The sequence below is a fragment of the Rhinopithecus bieti genome, unplaced genomic scaffold, assembly GCF_001698545.2.
Source record: "Rhinopithecus bieti isolate Rb0 unplaced genomic scaffold, ASM169854v2 scaffold_759, whole genome shotgun sequence".
Classification (NCBI taxonomy): domain Eukaryota; kingdom Metazoa; phylum Chordata; class Mammalia; order Primates; family Cercopithecidae; genus Rhinopithecus; species Rhinopithecus bieti.
The window spans coordinates 2338982-2357279 of NW_016803631.1; the positions used below are offsets into that span (position 1 = coordinate 2338982).

The window sequence follows — 18298 nt, forward strand, 5'->3', positions numbered from 1 at the left end:
ATATATTTTTTAACCTGAAGCCTTTTTTTTTTTCCTTGCCACTGTTCTGGCTAGAGCCTCTAGTACAGTGCTTACTAGAAGAGGTAAAAGCAGACATTCTTGTTCTTGCTCCTGATTTTAGGGACAAAGCATTCAGTCTTTCATCTTTAAGTATGATGTTAGTCTTGGGTTTTTCACACATGTAATGTTATCAGTTGAGGAAGTTCTCTTCTATTTCTAGCTTGTTGAAGCATTTTTATGAAAGGGTATTGGATTTTAGCAAGTGCTTTTCTCTATTGACATGATTATGTGGTTTTGTTTTATTAAAATGGTGTTTTATATAAGTTGATTTTTGAATGTTAAATCTACCTTACATTTCTGAGATTAATCTCACTTGGTCATAGTGTATAATCATTTTATATGTTGCTAAACAGTACTTTGTTAAGAATTTTTGCATCTGTATTCATAAAGGATATTGATCAGTGGTTTGTTTTGTTTTGTTTTTGTTTTTCTTGTCATGTCTTTGCTTTTAGTATCAGGTAATACTGGCTTCATAGAATGACATGGAGAAGTATTCCCTCTGCTTCTGTTTTTTGAAAGAGTCTGTGAAGAATTGGTTTTAATATCAATTAATAGGAACTATTTAGATAAATACTGTAGAACTGGTGTGTGCCAAGGACTACAGAGTATTTTAAAGACTTGGTGATGTTTAATAGCACAGTGTGTGTAGAGGAGATACAAGTAGTTTGAAATTGCTGGTATGTAAAGTTGGGGTAGTGGGGATGGTAGTGGAGATGAGGCTAAGAAAGTAGAAGTGGGTTCATAAATGATTAGGTCAAAGTCAGCCTCCTAGTATAAAAATAATTTTGTAGGCTGGGCATGGTGGCTCACACCTGTAATCCCAGCACTTTGGGAGGCCGAGGTGGGCGGATCATGAGGTCAGGAGATCGAGACCATCCTGGCCAACATGGTGAAACACTGTCTCTACCAAAAATACAAAAATTAGCCGGGCATGGTGGCAGGTGCCTGTAGTCCCAGCTACTGGGGAGGCTGAGACAGGAGACTGGTGTGAACCTGGGAGGTGGAGCTTGCAGTGAGCCAAGATCATGCCACTGCACTCCAGCCTGGGCAACAGAACGAGACTGCATCTGAAAAAAATAAATAAATAAAATAATAATAATAATTCTGTTGTCATTGTTGTTCTTTTTCAATTAGATGAAAACCCCAGATTACAGAAATGGTACCTTGATCGGGTTGACAATAGACAATTCTCTCCTCTTTTCCTCTCTCTTTACCTTGCTATATGAAAATTACTGATAGAAGGGAATTTTATTGAAGGAAATAAAGTGATTACCTATCTAAGCCCACTTGGTCTGTCTTCCTTAAAGTTTTATGTTGATGTCTTATTAAAGTGGTTTATTGATTATCTGGATGAAACTTGACTGATGAAATGCTAACATTTTCAATGGAGTGTGACCTAGAGAATGAATATATAAGTAATAATAAAGCTCTTGAGTTTGAATTATCAGGACCTCCTCATAAAATATAAATGTTACTAACAGCAAATGAGGTGGTAATTATCATCTGCTCAAAAATAAAGAAATTTCTTTTGAATATCACTTGTCATCTGTTTTTATGTTATTTTAATATTTCAGCAAAACTAAAATGTTATTTCATGCATATTATTTAAAAAATTACAGAATGGAGTAAATTAAAATGAAATCTTTTTTACCCTAATCCCTAAATTCCCTAATCCCACTCTTAACAGATATAAATTTCTTATATGCCTGTATGAGCACATACATTATATGTAAATGTAATAACATATATATTATTTTGGAGCATGTTCCCTCTTTACCAACAATACAGTAATAGGGCTTTTTATGTCTATATGGACAGACCCTGCAAAGTTTCCCCTATTGTTAAGACATTAATATGGTACATTTGTTACGGTTAGTTAATTATTATAGTTTATTCAGATTTCCTTAGTTTTTGTCTAATGTCTTTTGTTTTGTTTATGATCCCTTTTGAGATACCACATTACATTTACAAAGTAGAAGAAAGAATAACACATTCAGGATCACACATTACAATGTAATGAGATGTTAGTGGTCTTATCTTGCCTCTTCACCATGGCAGTTTCTTAGACTTTCCTTGGTTTTGATGATCTCGACACTTGTGGAGTACTGGTCAGATGTTTTGTAGGATGCCTTACTATTGGAGTTTCTCTGCTTTTTTAATGATAAAACCGGGGTTACAGGTTTTTGGCAAGAAGACAACAGAGAGGTAAAGTGTCATTTTCATCACTTCATATCTAGGACACATGCTTTATGACTGCTGTTAACTGATTTTCAACACCTGACTGATGTAGTGTTTAGTTTTCTTGACTGTAAAATTACTCTTTCCCCCCCTCTTTCCATACTTTATTCCTTGGAAGGAAGTCGCTATGCAGAGACTACACTTAAGGTGGGAATTATGCCCCTATACTTCTTTTCCTTAATGGTGGAGTAGCTACACAAATTATTTCAATTAATTTTGCATAAGGGACATATCTCTTTTTCCCCATGTATTAATCTAGTCATGTATTTCTATCAGTGTGGATTTATGGATATTTATTTTATTGGCCAAATTGTCCCAGGTTTGGCCATTGGGAGTTCTGTCAGCTAGCTCCTGTGTTTCTTTTTTGTTTGTTTTTTGTTTTATTATTATTATGGTTATTATTTTATGAAGGAGTCTTGCTCTGCCGCCCAGACTGGAGTGCAGTGGCTCCGTCTCTGCTCACTGCAACCTCCGCCTCCTGGGCTCAAGCGATTCTCTTGCCTCGGCCTCCCGAGTAGCTGGGATTACAGGTGCCTGCCACCACACCCAGCTCATTTTGTATTTTAGTAGAGACGGGGTTTCACCATGTTGGCCAAGCTGGTCTCGAACTCCTGACCTCAGGTGATCCGCCCACCTCGGCCTCCCAAAGTGCTGGGATTGCAGGCATGAGCCACCACGCTTGGCGACTTCTGTGCTTCTTTAACATACTATCATATGGGCTTTTTGTTTTATTTTAAAGCAAGTTTTTGTTTTCTGGCACTGTAAGATAATGGCATGTAGATGTGGTGTTTTTAATTTCTTGCTCTTCACAAATTTTATGCGTGCATGAACGTGTACACACACAGAATTGTTTCCTAGACGTCATCCCTGAAAGTGACATTGCTGAGTCTAGTTGGGGGGCTCTATGTCTTCACTTCTGAATTAATGTATTAACCCATTGCCTGCCCAAAAGATTGCATGAGTTTGGACTTTCACAAGAATTGTTGTAGTTCATATTGAATGATGATCTATTTCAATACTTAGTTTTCTCAGATTGAATTTTCTTTTCTAGTTTGATAGATGAAAAATTCTGGCTTATCGCTATCTTTATTACATTTCTTTAATTATATGTGAGGCTGAGCATTTTTCTACAGTTTTGTTGGCCATTTGTATGACCATCTGTTAATATGTATTTCCATATTTTCTTTCTTGTTTTTTTTTTTTTTTTTTTTTTGTTTGTTTTGCAGGGGGTGGGGATGAGCAATGGCATGATTTTGACTCACTGCAACCTCCACCTCCCGGGTTCAAGCAATTCCCCTGCCTCAGCCTCCAGGGTAGCTCAGATTACAGGTGTCTGCCACCACATCCAGCTAATTTTTGTATTTTCAGTAGAGGCAGGATTTCATCATGTTGGCCAAGCTGGTCTCGAACTCCTGATCTCAGCCTCAGCCTCCCAAAGTGCTGGAATTACAGGTGTGAGCCACTGCACCCAGCCCATATTTCCATGTTTTCTATTTGAATGCTGGTTTTTTCTTACTGACTTCCAAGTACTATTTGTACATTAAAGAAAAACAAATCAGGCTTTTGCCATGTGTAGCAGACGTTTATTTATTTATTTATTTGCCAGATTGTCATGATTTTTTTTGCTGGGTTTGTGCGAGTTTTTTTCTTAAGATAGTATAGATGTTTTATAGTTCTGTGTAATCAAATTGGCATTATTTTTCTCCATGGCTTAGCTCTTTTGTCTTCCAAGATTTGCAGAAATACCCATGTTTTCTTCTGGCATGTTTATTATTTTTCAAAAAAAAAAAAAAGTTGGTAATTTTGGTGTTTATTTTGTTTTAAGGTGTGAGATAGGGATGAAACTTGCCTTAATCATTGTTGTATGCTAGGTGCCTACCCTTTCCCATTTCCTTCCCACAACCTCTCAAGCAAAAAGATATTCTCTTTTACCTAATCCACACACTCTTTGCTATTAATACTATATTCTCATCTCTAGCCAGCCTGGCATACCCATCAGAGAAAAGATAGCTGTTTTGAAGATTTTTGCCAGTTGGAATGCCCAACCCATTTCTGATGAGAATCCTGGGTTACCATGATGCTGCATTTGATGTCTTATTGCTGGAATCTCTAATATGTTGCATTGCATTCCAACAGATTTTATCATGATTCTATTTAAAAATGTAGCCTCGAGTCATTTTATTTCCTTGACCTCAGAAGTTATCTGGAGATAACACATCATACTAATGTGTTTTCCAAAGGTAGGATGGAGTTACCTCAGCTGTTGTTGAGTTGTTACATGTGATCAAAATTTTATCACTTAAATTTCTTACTCAGTGTGTGGTTTTAATGTGGAGTTCATAGAAGAGTGGTTATCAGTGATTAGAGAATAGTTTATTAATAAAAGTAATGACTAGGAAAACTGAGCCATAGAGAGAACTACTCCCTAAATTACACATTATGTAATGTTTTTGGAAGTTTCTAAGTAAGATCCACTTTGTATAATAGCAGATTCCTTTCAAAGGACTTCTGGCACTGACTCTTTTGCCAGTGTTTTGGAAACCTAGTATCAGTTATTTGAGGTTGGTAGTTTCTTATGTTAGTGGACTCAGTGTTTTCAGCACCTGCCTCCCAAGTGATACTGTGTGTTCTATTTAGGTTTTTTAAAATTTTATTTTTGTTTGTTTGTTTTTGTTTTGTTTTGTTTTTTGAGAGTCTTGCTCTGTCACCCAGGCTGGAGTGCAGTCACGTGGTCTTGGCTACTGCGACCTCTGCCTCCTGGGTTGAAGTGATTCTCATGCCTCAGCTTCCTCAATAGCTGGGACTACATGTGCATGCCACCACACCTGGCTAATTTTTGTATTTTTGGTAGAGACGGGGTTTTACCATGTTGCCCAGGCTGGTGTCAAACTTCTGAGCTCAAGCGATCTACCCACCTCGGCCTCCCAAAGTGCTGGGTGGGACTACTGGTGTGAGCCACCATGACTGACCTATTTAGTTTTTAAAGTTTGCAATTTGTGAGTATTCTAGCATTGTGTCTGATAATCCAAAGGAGAGAGATTACATTAAGGAAGTAGCAAACCTGAGATGTTTCAGAAAATTATGAGTGCTAGAAATGCTGAATCCTGGTCTTCTCAAAATATTAGCATCTTCAGCCTCCTTAATTATGTTGTGCAGGAAGCTTCAAACAAAACTATACTTTGGAACTGAAAAATAACTACTGTTTTCCCTACATATGTTGTTTCCTAGGGATGGGCCCTCGGGGGTTATTCCCTGTGGCTATTTATTTTACATTAGAACATTTATAAATTTAACAAGAGGATTTATTGGTGCCTTCATATTTCCCATAGTGTAGTAAATTAGATTGTTCAGCCTATAGCAGACATGGTTTCATTAACCTTCCTTTGATGTATTCTGCTGTGTTAATATTATGAATAAAATATGCGGCCAATAAAGGAATATCATTACTTCCAGCGCAGCGTGAGCTGTACAAAGTGGAGTGGAATTATCTTCATTGATTTGAACACAATACTTTTGTAGCCTAATGTTGCATGATGGTTTTCATTGGTTGCATCTCAATGTTGATTCTCTTTGAGTTCTGTTCAGTTATACTTCTTTAATTTCCAGATGTATTACTGTCAAGTTTGATCTGGAGTTTCTCTGTTCTCTCATTCTCAATAATACATTGATAGTTTGATTTTAGTCATAGGGCCTTTGTTGAATTTCATATTGTGGGTTTGGTTTATCATTCCAGCCAAGTTCTTTAAATTTTTATTCAATGTTTCATTTTAAGCCATTCTTCCTAGGTTTGTGTCAATCTTAGGTGGCTGTGTTGAAATCAGAGGTTATAAATTGACAGCCAAATCTATCCCATGATGTGTTGTATTTGACAATTTTTTGTTTTTGTTTTTTAAACTAGAGTTTTGTACTGTGTGATTTACCAACTATTGCCCCTTATTGCGTTACACAATTTGGCTTCACACTTTTACATTTGTTGCTTAGCTGTTGATGGCATTTGCTTTTGCAACCTAAAATAAATGAAATTGTTTATAAAAATATTGATTGGGACAAGGGAAGGACAGAGCTTATAGTCTTATAACTAGAAACCTCTGTTGAACTTGGCATTCATCTTTTAATCTTACATATAGTTTAAATATACAAAAATAAATAAATGTGTGTGTGTGTGTATTGTGTGTGTGTGTGTAGGATACAGAATTTCACTCTGTCATCCAGGCTGGGTTGCAGTGGTGCCATCACGGCTCACTAGCCTTGACTTTTGGGGCTCAAGTGATCCTCCCACCTTAGCCTCCTGAGCTGCTGTGACCACAGGCGTGCACTGCCAGGCCTGGCTAATTTTTTTTTTTTTTTTTTTTTTTTTTTTTTTTTTTGAGACAGAGTTTTGCTCTTGTTGCCCAGGCTGGAGTGCAATGGCACACAGCAAACTCCGCCTCCCGGGTTCAATCCATTCTCCTGCCTCAGCCTCCAGAGTAGCTGGGATTACAGGTATGCGCCACCATGCCCGGCTAATTTTGTATTTTTAGTAAAGACGGGGTTTCTGCATGTTGGTCAGGCTGGTCTCGAACTCCAAATCTCAGGTGATCTGCCTGCCTCGGCCTCCCAAAGTGCTGGGATTACAGGCATGAGCCACCACGCCCGGCCAATTTTTTTTGTTTCTGTTTTTTGTAGAAATGGTGCCTCCATGTGTTGCCCAGGCTGGTCTCGAACTCCTGGACTCAAATGATCCTTCTGCCTTGGCCTCCCAAAGTGCTAGGATTATAGGCATGAGCCACCATACCTGGTTCAGCCTTTATATTCTTACCTGTTAGTATGATTGTTTAGCAAATGAAGTAAATTGGAATGTAGTGGTATACACATCTCGAAGTTGTTCATAGTATATAACAATTAATTTTGTAAAATAGATCATTAAAATCAAGAAACTTAGTGATTGAGTAATAGCTGAAAAAATGGTTTTTTTTTTTTTTTTTTTTTTTTTTGAGGCAGAGTCTCGCTCTGTCACCCGGACTGGAGTGCAGTGGCCGGATCTCAGCTCACTGCAAGCTCCGCCTCCCGGGTTCACGCCATTCTCCTGCCTCAGCCTCCGGAGTAGCTGGGACTACAGGTGCCCGCCACCTCGCCCGGCTAGTTTTTTTTTTTGTATTTTTAGTAGAGACGGGGTTTCACTGTGTTAGCCAGGATGGTCTCGATCTCCTGACCTCGTGATCCGCCCGTCTCGGCCTCCCAAAGTGCTGGGATTACAGGCTTGAGCCACCGCGCCCGGCGAAAAAATGGTTTTGACATCTGTGTTAATGACCTTTCTGATACCTGAGACTCACCGTTCTTTGAACTCTATTTAATACAGCAATCCTTTTCACACCAACTGAGCATTCTATTTATTCGTTCTCTTTTTTAGACCTCATTTACAATGGGAACTGATTCTCCTGAAATTTGATCTCTGCATTTTTTTTCTTTTAGCCTTCAGCATTAGTCTTGTTTCCCCTAGTTTTGCATATCATCTTATTTCTTACTTTACAAGAAATAGGGTCATCACACATAACTCATTCAGCTTATATTTCTTTCCTTTTCCGTAATACCCAATCACTTATTTTAAAGAAAAAAAGATACTTTTTTAAAGGATGAAAATAGCTAAAATTTGAGTCTTTATTGTGTGTTAGGTAATGTATTTAAAGAATTTCACAATGATTATTTCTTATAATATCATGACAGTTCTTTAAAATAGATACTGTCATTAGCTCTATATTACAGATGAGGAACTGATGCTTAGTGAGGTTAAATAACTTGCTCATAGTCACATAACTCCTAGTAACAGAATTGGGACTTCTATATAGTTTTATATGACTCATGCTAATCTTACTTCTTAATTACTATGCTATATAGTTTGTCTTTGTACTTGTTTCTTCCTTCTCCTGATTTTCTAGAATCTTGCTTCTTCAGTTTCAGTTATCCCTTTTCCCTCTTTTTTCTTTTTTTGATATGGAGTCTCGCTCTATCTCCCAGGCTGGAATGCAGTGGCGTGATCTCAGCTCACTGCAACCTCTGCCTCCTGGGTTCAAGCCATTCTCCTGCCTCAGCCTCCCAAGTAGCTGGGACTACAGGCACCTGCCACCATGCCCGGCTAATTTTTTGTATTTTTAGTAGAGACGGGGTTTCACCATGTTAGCCGGGATGGTCTCGATGTCCTGACCTCATAATCCTCCTGCCTCGGCCTCCCAAGTGCTGGGATTACAGGCATTGACCACCACACCCGGCCTTTCTTCCTTTTTTATAACTTTATTCTACCCTTGTCTACTTAGCTTACAAATAAATTTGGGTCTCTTTTAGCCAGTAATATCTTTTAGCCAGTAAAAAGTGCAAACAAAAACCCAGCGACACTGTTTCTTTGACTTTACTCCCCTAGAGTTATCAACTCCCAATTCTTTGTTTACTTTCATCACCAGAGACTTTGTGAGAATAAATTGAATTAACTACCTCCTATTCCTCACCTGCTACCTGCTCACTCATGAACCAATAACACTTGATTGCTGCTGGCACCATGGTCTGAAACTTCTTTTTCTAAGAGCATCACTGAACCAAGATATACCAAGATATTGGGTATAGATCGAATAACCTGTTTTTAGTCCTCATCCCATCTGCTATTGAAGTGCTTCACAGTTTCACCTTTCACCGTTATAGAAATTTCAGCTTTGGATTATCGATGCTAATCTTTCCTTGCTTTCTTGTGCCTCTTAGTTTTTTCTTCATGTTTGCTAAGTCCCCTATGTTACCTGCTTCTTAAATTTAGTGTTTTTCAGGATTCCATACTCAGTCCTTTCCTTACTCTTCAACTTTGCGTCGTCGTCTTAGGTGAATACGTCTATTCTCATGGCTTCAGCTATTGCCTGAATCTCAAGCTGTACTCCACTCCTGCTTCCTGGGTTTTGCCTTGACCTCTGTTTGCAACCACCTATGTAATATAGCTACCCAAAGTGTTCTGAGTTTCATTAAGTAAAAGTCCAGATAATTTTTCCTTCAAACCTTTCTACTCTTTTTGCTTTCTATGTCTCATCACCTACTTAGTTGCCCACACTTAAAAACAGTTAAATTAATCCCAGTCTCTTTGTTTTTTGGATTCTCTATTAGTCTCATGTTCAACTAGCCAGTATACCTACCCTACCGTCTCCCTGCTTTTAAAAAAAATCCCTATTGCCTTATGCCCTGATCCAGCCTTTGGATTCTTGTAGAAGGTTTCCAGCTACTTACCCTGCATTCATTCTCGTCTTCCCAAGTCTCCTCCTCTCTATATCCATTTTCCGTAATACTGTTTGAGTTAAAACAGACGTGTCAGTTTGTAATCTAATTTTTTTCTTCAAGCTTTATTGATATAATTGAAAAATAAAAATGTATATATTTACAGTGTACAACATGATTTTTATATGTGTATACATTGTGAAATATGTAATACTAAGTTTTAAAGAAATGCCCATTGCCCCTAAACTTAATTTAGTCAGCAAATATTTACTGAGTACCTACTGTGTGCTAGGCACTATTCTACATGGAGATAGAGCAGTGAATAAAACAGACAAAAGCCTTTGCCATCATGGAACCTTGTCTGGTCAGAGGAAGCAGATAAACTATGTGGTTAGAAAATGGTAAGTTTCCTTTATAAAATGGGGAAGGCAGATGGGGAATGTGGAGGTGGAGGAATGAGTTGGAATTTTAAATGGAAAGATTAAGGAAAGCCATACTAAGAAGGTAACACTTTAACCAAAGATTTTGAAGGAGTTGAGACAAATGAGCTTTGAGCATGTCTAGGGGGAGAACAATCTAGGTTAAAGGACTAGAAGCCCTGAAGTACAGAATCCCTGAATGTGAAAATGTACCATATGTGTTCAAGAAATAGCAGAGAACTAGCTTGGCTAGAGAAAAGTCAGCAGTGAGGACAGCAGTGCAGTAGAAGAATAGAGGACAGAAATAATGAGATGGGTGTGTAGTATCTTATAGACCAATTAGGTGGAGTAGAAGACATACAGTCTAACTTAACTTGATTTTAGTTGATAGTAGACTGGAAAGGAATAAGGGTAGAAGCAGACCATTTAGGAAGATATTACAGTAATCCAGGTGAAAGGTGATAGTGGCTTAGAAAAGGGTTCTAGCACTGAAAATGATGAGTGGTTGGATCCGGATAAATTTTAAAGGTAGAACCATTCATATTTTCTGGCATTTGACTATGAGGGTGTGTGTGTGGGTATAGGTGTGTGTGTGTGAAAGTGTAAGAGAGAAGGGGCTGGGAGTTGATTTAGGATGATTCTAAGGTTTTTAGCCTGAGCAATACCAGATACATAGTTGGATATACTAGTGTGGAGTTAAGGGCAGTGGTCTCTAGTATATGTGTATATATTTATAATAATCAGTATATAGTAGTATTGAGCCATTAGACTGGATGAGATTATCAAGGGGGAGTGAGTTTAAAGAATAGAAGAGGTCTGAGGACTAATTCCAGGGATCTTCCAATTATGCTGGAAGATGATGACTGAAAATTGGCTTTGGATTCAGCATAATTGGATTGACATAGTGGTAGTGAAATTCTGTTGGCATAAGTTTTAGAATAGGAGGAGAGAGGAATTAGAGAAAGTCAGCTTAAGGAGAGGAGGCAGAAATATGGATAGTTTGTTTGTTTTTTAAGATGGGAGAAATAATGGCAAGTTTATGTGCTGATTGTAATGTTTCCACACGGAATAATTAATGCAGAATGACAAAAAAAAAAAAAAAGAAAAAATTCTGGAGCAATGACCTTGAGAACAGGACCATTTTTGTTTTTGTTTTAACATGTAGCAATGTTTGCCTTAGGAAGGAGCTGGGTTAGCTTATCTCTAGATATAGAAGTAAAGTAAGAGTATACAGAGATAGATGCTGGTAGGTTAGTGCTTGTAGTGATGCAAGCAAGGCCATCTGTTGAGGCTGAGGACAGAGAAGGGGTGTTAGAGGTTGAAGAGGAGGAAAGAAGAAATTAAGTGGTCTGGAAAAGTGGATGGACCAGGAAAGTGTATAATTATTGCTGGACGAATTGATTTTGAGACAAGCTGTGACTCTGTCACCCAGACTGGAGTGCATGGTGTGATCTTGGATTGTTGCAACCTTTGCCTCCCAGGCTCAAGCCATTCTCCCACCTCCTTCTCCCAAGTAGCTGGGACTACAGGTGCACACCACCACACCTGGCTAATTTTTGTATTTTTTGTAGAGATGAGGTTTTGCCATGTTGCCCAAGCTGGTCTCAAACTCATGAGCTCAAGCGATCTGCCCGCCTCAACTTCCCAAAATGCTGGGATTACAGGTGTAAGCTACCACGGCTGGCCAACAAATTAAATTTTGATGATGACTTTAACACAAGACCAATCAGCATAATTAGAGGTTTCTTTGCAGCCATATTCAGCTCTCTGGTCGTAGACATGGACTAGGCAGAAAACTGAACTCAACCAGGGTTGTGGAAAAACCAAAAGCTTTTTCTTAAATATTTTGCCTTTGCAGGCTATCTAGTCTCTGTCACAACTACTCAGTTCTGTCACTGTAGTCCAAAAGCAGCCATAGACAGTACTTAGCTGAATGGCATAGCTCTGTTCTATTAAAAGTCTATTTTTAAAAACAGGCAGCAGACTATTCCCGTGATTTGTTGACACTTCTCTTAGAAAGAGAGGATAATGATGGACCGTGGAATTTAAGGCTAAGGAAGGAAAGGAGGAGAACATAAGTGCGTGAAGCGTGAAGTATAGTGAGAAGGTAGTAGGGTCAGTGGCATGATGTTTCACTATTTCCTGATCTCTGCTGTACTCTTACATGACCTTACGTTTTTAATATAGTTTTCTCTGTCTGCGTGAAATGCTCCTTTCATACACAGTTTAGATGTCATTTCTTTTATACTTTTATTTCCTCTGCTGTGGCCACTGATATATGGAAAATGCTCAATAAATGCTGAAACTTGAAATTCTCACTTCAGTTTGATAGGTAAGATTATTTCAAATTGGGAGACTGTGAAAGTTTGCTTATCCACAGTATTTCCCACTCAGTAGCCAATTCTATGCTTGAACATGGTGATTCTCAACTTTGTTTTCTGCTTCAGTTTACCTGATACTGGCCACATAAACAAGGTAAGGGCAGTGCCCTGCTCCTCCTTCCTACTTAGTGCTTAAGTTAGAATCCCTTTCTTTTTCTCCACTGATGCTGGGTTGGTGTCTCTATGCTGCTGAGCATGGATATTTAAACATATGACCTGTAATAAGCTTGTGAGTATGGTAACACGTTGCCTTATAGGTTATTTTTTATATTTCAGTTAATTATAGAAGACAAGTCGTTGTTCTGTCAGTTGTATACTATCAGGTAACTATAAGATCTTTTTTTTGTGTGTGGAGGTTAGAGACATTTTGGACTGTTTAGTCTTGACTTTTCATATTGTAGTTAAAGAAACTGAAGGCTAGAGATGCAAGTGACTTGCACATACCAACTAGTAGAGCTAGGGCTAGAAATCCATGTTTCTTAGTTTCAGATTCAGTACTCTCCCTGCCACCATGATACTTATCTTGATAGGATATGAGGACATTGATTATCAGCCTAGAAAATATTAAATTTTATGATGGGTGATATCGTCTAAAATCATGGTAACCAAAATAATCGTTTAAATGTAATTGGGAATCTTAAAAATATTGAAAAGACTATTTTTTCCCCATTGAATTATTAGTAAAAGGTGTGGTTGACTTGTTTTATTATTATGGTTATATTCTGAAGTAGTTTTATATAATGAAAATTGACACATTAATCTTTAAAATCCAAATAAGTAAATATCTAGAGAATTTAATTTGAATATTTAAAACTAGTTTCTAATCTGTTTTGTTTTGTTTTTTTAATAAACTCTTTCAGAAAGATGAGGTCTATCTTAATCTGGTGCTGGACTATGTTCCGGAAACAGTATACAGAGTTGCCAGACACTATAGTCGAGCCAAACAGACGCTCCCTGTGATTTATGTCAAGGTATGTAAAAACAGAACAATTTTCCATTTTAGAAAACATTTTTTATGAACCAGCGAGAGCCTCTTGTATGTTTTAACTATATTATTGTATTTAATACTCAAGGAGAAAAACTAAACTAGGTATTGTTGGAACTTTGTTAAATCCTTTTATAGTTTTAAAACGTGAAGTGTGCACCTTTTGAAGTTTTATAACTCAGATAGTAAAGATATTCTGGTAAATTACAGTGAATATTTTTGACAGACATTTATAGATTTTATTTCTTCTAGCCATAGTACATTTTTATTTAACTTCTGATATCTTTATTGTGCCACAAACCAACATAGGAGCATATCATATAAAATTGTAAAATATAGTTATAAATATGTTCCAATTCATTTGTTCATAAATGCAATTTATATATTTGTTGGCATCTGTAGCTGCAGCTTAAACTGTTGGTGATGTTAAATATACACTGGATGTTGTTTATTTTTTGGTATCTAATATCAATGCCATCTTGTTTATTTGCTAGAACTCATGGCAGAATGGCTAGGTATTTAGCATGATTTTTGTTAAAGTTGTGGTTAATTATTAGTAACAAATTATTTTATTAACTATGGCATTGTGAAAACTAGTAGTTAAGTTTGAAAGTTCAGATATCTAAATACAATTTTAAATTTAACCCTTTATGGAAATGAGTATAGAAAATAAAATGACATTGACTCTGAATGTCTTATGGTTAGAGTTTTGAAGTCTTAATTGTTAAAAATTTAAGCTTCACAATAATGAAAGGGTTACCAAAGTAGGAACATTAATAATAGAAGTTCTTTGGGTGAATTTTGTATAAGCTAATACTACTACTACTACTACTACTACTACTACTACTACTACTAGAAGTTCTTTAAGCACTTTTGTTAGCTAGATTAGTTTGGCAAGGAGTCCGGGATTCCTGTTGAATTTAGTATGAGGAATTAAATTCTGATTTCAGTATAATTTTATTTGGGCTTATCAAAACTTGGTTGAGGTTGTAGTTGAACTGATGATAGTAGAAGAATAAAAGAAACAGTTTTCTACTACAAATTTACTGTAGTGCTTTATTCTGGTTTTAGAACAGCAGGTCCTATTCTAGATAACTAGCACAGCAGTACATTCCTTTGAACTGTCTAAGTCTAGAATAATTTTTGAGCTGCTTAATTTACATTATGATAGTCTGGGTCTGCCTATTCTGTGGCTCTTAGTGCTAGTACAGAGAGGTGGCACATTTATGAAGCAGAAGAAACCCTAAATTTGGTTCCTGAAGACCTAGTTTTGAGGCAAAAAATAAGTTATATCCTTCCAAACGGGTCACTGATCCATTCTCTGCTTAGCTTTCGTGTTGGTAAAATTGTACTTATTTATTTACTGGCCACAATATACCATTTTGGCCCATAGGATGAGCTTAGCATATGAGAAAACATTTGGAGGCTGTAAAGTAGAATTAATAGAAGGTCCTAACAATACATTAAAAGTGACCAGACTTTTGTTCCACATCTTTGATTCAGCCAGTAAGTGGTAAATTATTGCAGAATAATCTGAAGCTAATGAAATACTTTAGTCTTCTTCTAATAACTAGAAAAAGAATGGCACAAACAACTATAAAACAAGACAAAATATATGTATTATGAAGTGGTGAAGAGTCTAGAAATGTCATATTCTTCTATATTGGCAGAAACAACAGGCGTATGATACCTCTGTTGAAACAACTCTCCAAATTTACTTATCTCTTCATGACCTATAATGATCCCTAGTTAAGCAGTACATATTTTCTGCTACTTCTTAAGATATGTCAAATGATTTTCTGTTCATATATCTGTCTACAGAAATTTTGCTTATTTCAGGATCTTTACTCATTCTAAACTTTGTTTTTATTATTGGAGATTTCAAGCATATATAAAAGCATATATAAAAAGAGAGAAAATAGAACAGTGAACCTCCATGTACCTGTGAGACAATATCAACAATTATCAATTTGTAGCCAAAATTATTTTATCTATACCATTTTCTACTCTGCACTCCCTTTATTTTTTGAAGCAGATTCTAGATATTTTTACTTTCACATATAAGAATTACAGTGTGTACGTGTGTATATATAAAAGTATATATTATATATACTATGTAGTGTATTATAGTATATATAGTGTATTATAGTGTATATACTATAATGTATACACTATACGCTACACTATATAGTGTATACACTGTATGCTACACTATATATAGTATATACACTATATATACACTATTGTGAATATTGTGAAAACTAGTAGTTAAGTTTGAAAGTTCAGGTGTCTAAATACAATTTTTAAATTTAACCCTTTATGGAAATGACTGTAGAAAATAAAATGACATTGACTCTGAATGTCTTATGGTTAGGGTTTCTGAAGTCTTAATTGTTAAAAATTTAAGCTTCACAATAATAAAAGGGTTACCAAAGTAGGAATATTAATAATAGAAGTTCTTTGGGTAGATTTTGCATAAGCTAATAATAATCGTAATAATAATAGAAGTTCTTTAAGCACTTTTGTTAGCTGGATTACTTTGGCAAGGAGTCTCATATATAGTATATATATAATATACACTATATATAGTGTATATAATATCTATTGTATATATACTTTATATATATATATATAGATAAGGATGTTCTTTTTTATTTCCTTCCTTCCTTCCTTCTTCTTTTCTTTTCTTTTTTTTTTCTTTCTTTCTTTTGAAGTTTACTCTGTTGCCCAGGCTGGAGTGGAGTGGCATGATCTCGGCTCACTACAACCTCCACCCTCTGGGTTCAAGTGATTCTCCTGCCTCAGCCTCCCAAGTAGCTGGGATTATAGGCACATGCCACCATGCCCAGCTAATTTTGTGTTTTAGTGTAGATGTGGTTTCACCATGTTGGCCGGGCTGGTCTTGAACTCGTGACCTCAATTGATCCACCAGCTTGGCCTCCCACAGTGCTGGGATTACAGGTGTGAGCCACCACGCCCAGCCAGGATGCTTTTTTTTTTTTTTTTTTTTTTTTTNGTTCTTTGGGTAGATTTTGCATAAGCTAATAATAATCGTAATAATAATAGAAGTTCTTTAAGCACTTTTGTTAGCTGGATTACTTTGGCAAGGAGTCTCATATATAGTATATATATAATATACACTATATATAGTGTATATAATATCTATTGTATATATACTTTATATATATATATATAGATAAGGATGTTCTTTTTTATTTCCTTCCTTCCTTCCTTCTTCTTTTTCTTTTTCTTTTTTTTTTCTTTCTTTCTTTTTGAAGTTTACTCTGTTGCCCAGGCTGGAGTGGAGTGGCATGATCTCGGCTCACTACAACCTCCACCCTCTGGGTTCAAGTGATTCTCCTGCCTCAGCCTCCCAAGTAGCTGGGATTATAGGCACATGCCACCATGCCCAGCTAATTTTGTGTTTTAGTGTAGATGTGGTTTCACCATGTTGGCCGGGCTGGTCTTGAACTCGTGACCTCAATTGATCCACCAGCTTGGCCTCCCACAGTGCTGGGATTACAGGTGTGAGCCACCACGCCCAGCCAGGATGCTTTTTTTTTTTTTTTTTTTTTTGAGACAGAGTCTCACTCTGCTGCCCAGGCTGGAGTGCAGTGGCGCGATCTCGGATCACTGCAAGCTCTGCCACCCAGATTCACGTCATTCTCCTGCCTCAGCCTCCCGAGTAGCTGGGACTATAGGCGCCTGCCATCGCGCCCGGCTAATTTTTTTCTGTTTTTAGTAGAGACAGGGATTCACTGTGTTAGCCAGGATGGTCTTGATCTCTTGACCTTGTGATCCGCCTGCCTCGGCCTCCCAGAGTGCTGGGATTGCAATTAAATTACCATTGTCATACCTATGAAAATAAATAGTATTTCGTTAGTATCATTAAATACCCAGTTTATATTTGTCTGTGGCATAATTTTTTAAGTTTATATTTTTGAATTGACATTCAGTTAAGGTATATATGTTATGATTGGCTGATGTGCCTCTAATGTTTCTTTTAATCCATTGGTTCTTTTTCTCTCTCTGAAACTTTGTTGCTAAAGAAACCGGATCATTTGACCTATACTATACTTTGGTCTGGATTTTGCTGGATTTCTGTAGTGTAGTTAGTATGTTCCTTTGTCATCTGTATTTCCTGCAAATTGGTGATTAGATAATTGATAATTAAGTATATTTTTGGTAGGAGTCAGGACCACTTCATTTGTAGTGTTGAGTACTTTCTGAAGGAAGAACATAATGTCTTTCTTTTCCTGATGTTAGTAGCCATTGATGATCACTGCCTAAATTCATTAATTCATTACAGGTTACAAAATGTTGATAGTCTACTGTTATTATTCCGTCTTAATTTATAAGCTGGAATAGTTTCATAAAGAGAGATTTTCCCATATCAACTCTTTGTGCCCTGAGATACAGTTTATATAAGAAAGACAGGAAATGTATTTGATCCCTTTTCTTCATTTACTGAAATTTATAATAATTAGTCGATTCCATAGCATCCTCCATAGGTACCAGTGAGGTGTTTTGTTGTTTGTTTTAAAATATCTTGTGTGAGTGTTAATAATATTTAACAATTTCCTTGCTTTCTAACATGACAAAGTATTCCAGGTTCATCTTACACATTTCTTCCTCAGACTTAGAATCAACCTTTTCTTCAAGAAGACCTTGTTCTTTGAGTGGGAGTTGGTATTTAGAGACCACAGTCTGGATGCTAGAAGTGCTAACTGTCACAGTGTTGGTTATTGTTTCTGGATCTTTTTAGTGAACAGAGCTATGAAATATGTGGGTAATTTTCTCAGATGTAATGCATCCTCTTTTTTTCTGAAAATAAATACACCATGAGTTAATATTGGTACTTTCAAATAAAATTTATGAGTTTTTACTTAATTGTAATAATCTTATATTTGTATTTCCTTTCTCTTACATTGAAAATTTCATTTCTCAATGATAGTAGTATATTTAATAACTTATTCTACCCTGCACCCTAC

General features: G+C 36.6%; 1 protein-coding gene across 3 annotated transcripts in view; it reads left to right on the forward strand.

Annotated features, from left to right (window-relative positions):
• Positions 1–18298, forward strand: part of GSK3B (glycogen synthase kinase 3 beta) — a 269562-nt gene that overhangs the window by 154894 nt on the left and 96370 nt on the right. For all 3 annotated transcript variants that reach the window (XM_017891387.1, XM_017891398.1, XM_017891407.1), the window contains exon 4: positions 13183–13293. In XM_017891387.1, coding sequence (XP_017746876.1) covers positions 13183–13293 — 111 coding nt within the window. The remainder of the gene's footprint in view (positions 1–13182; positions 13294–18298) is intronic.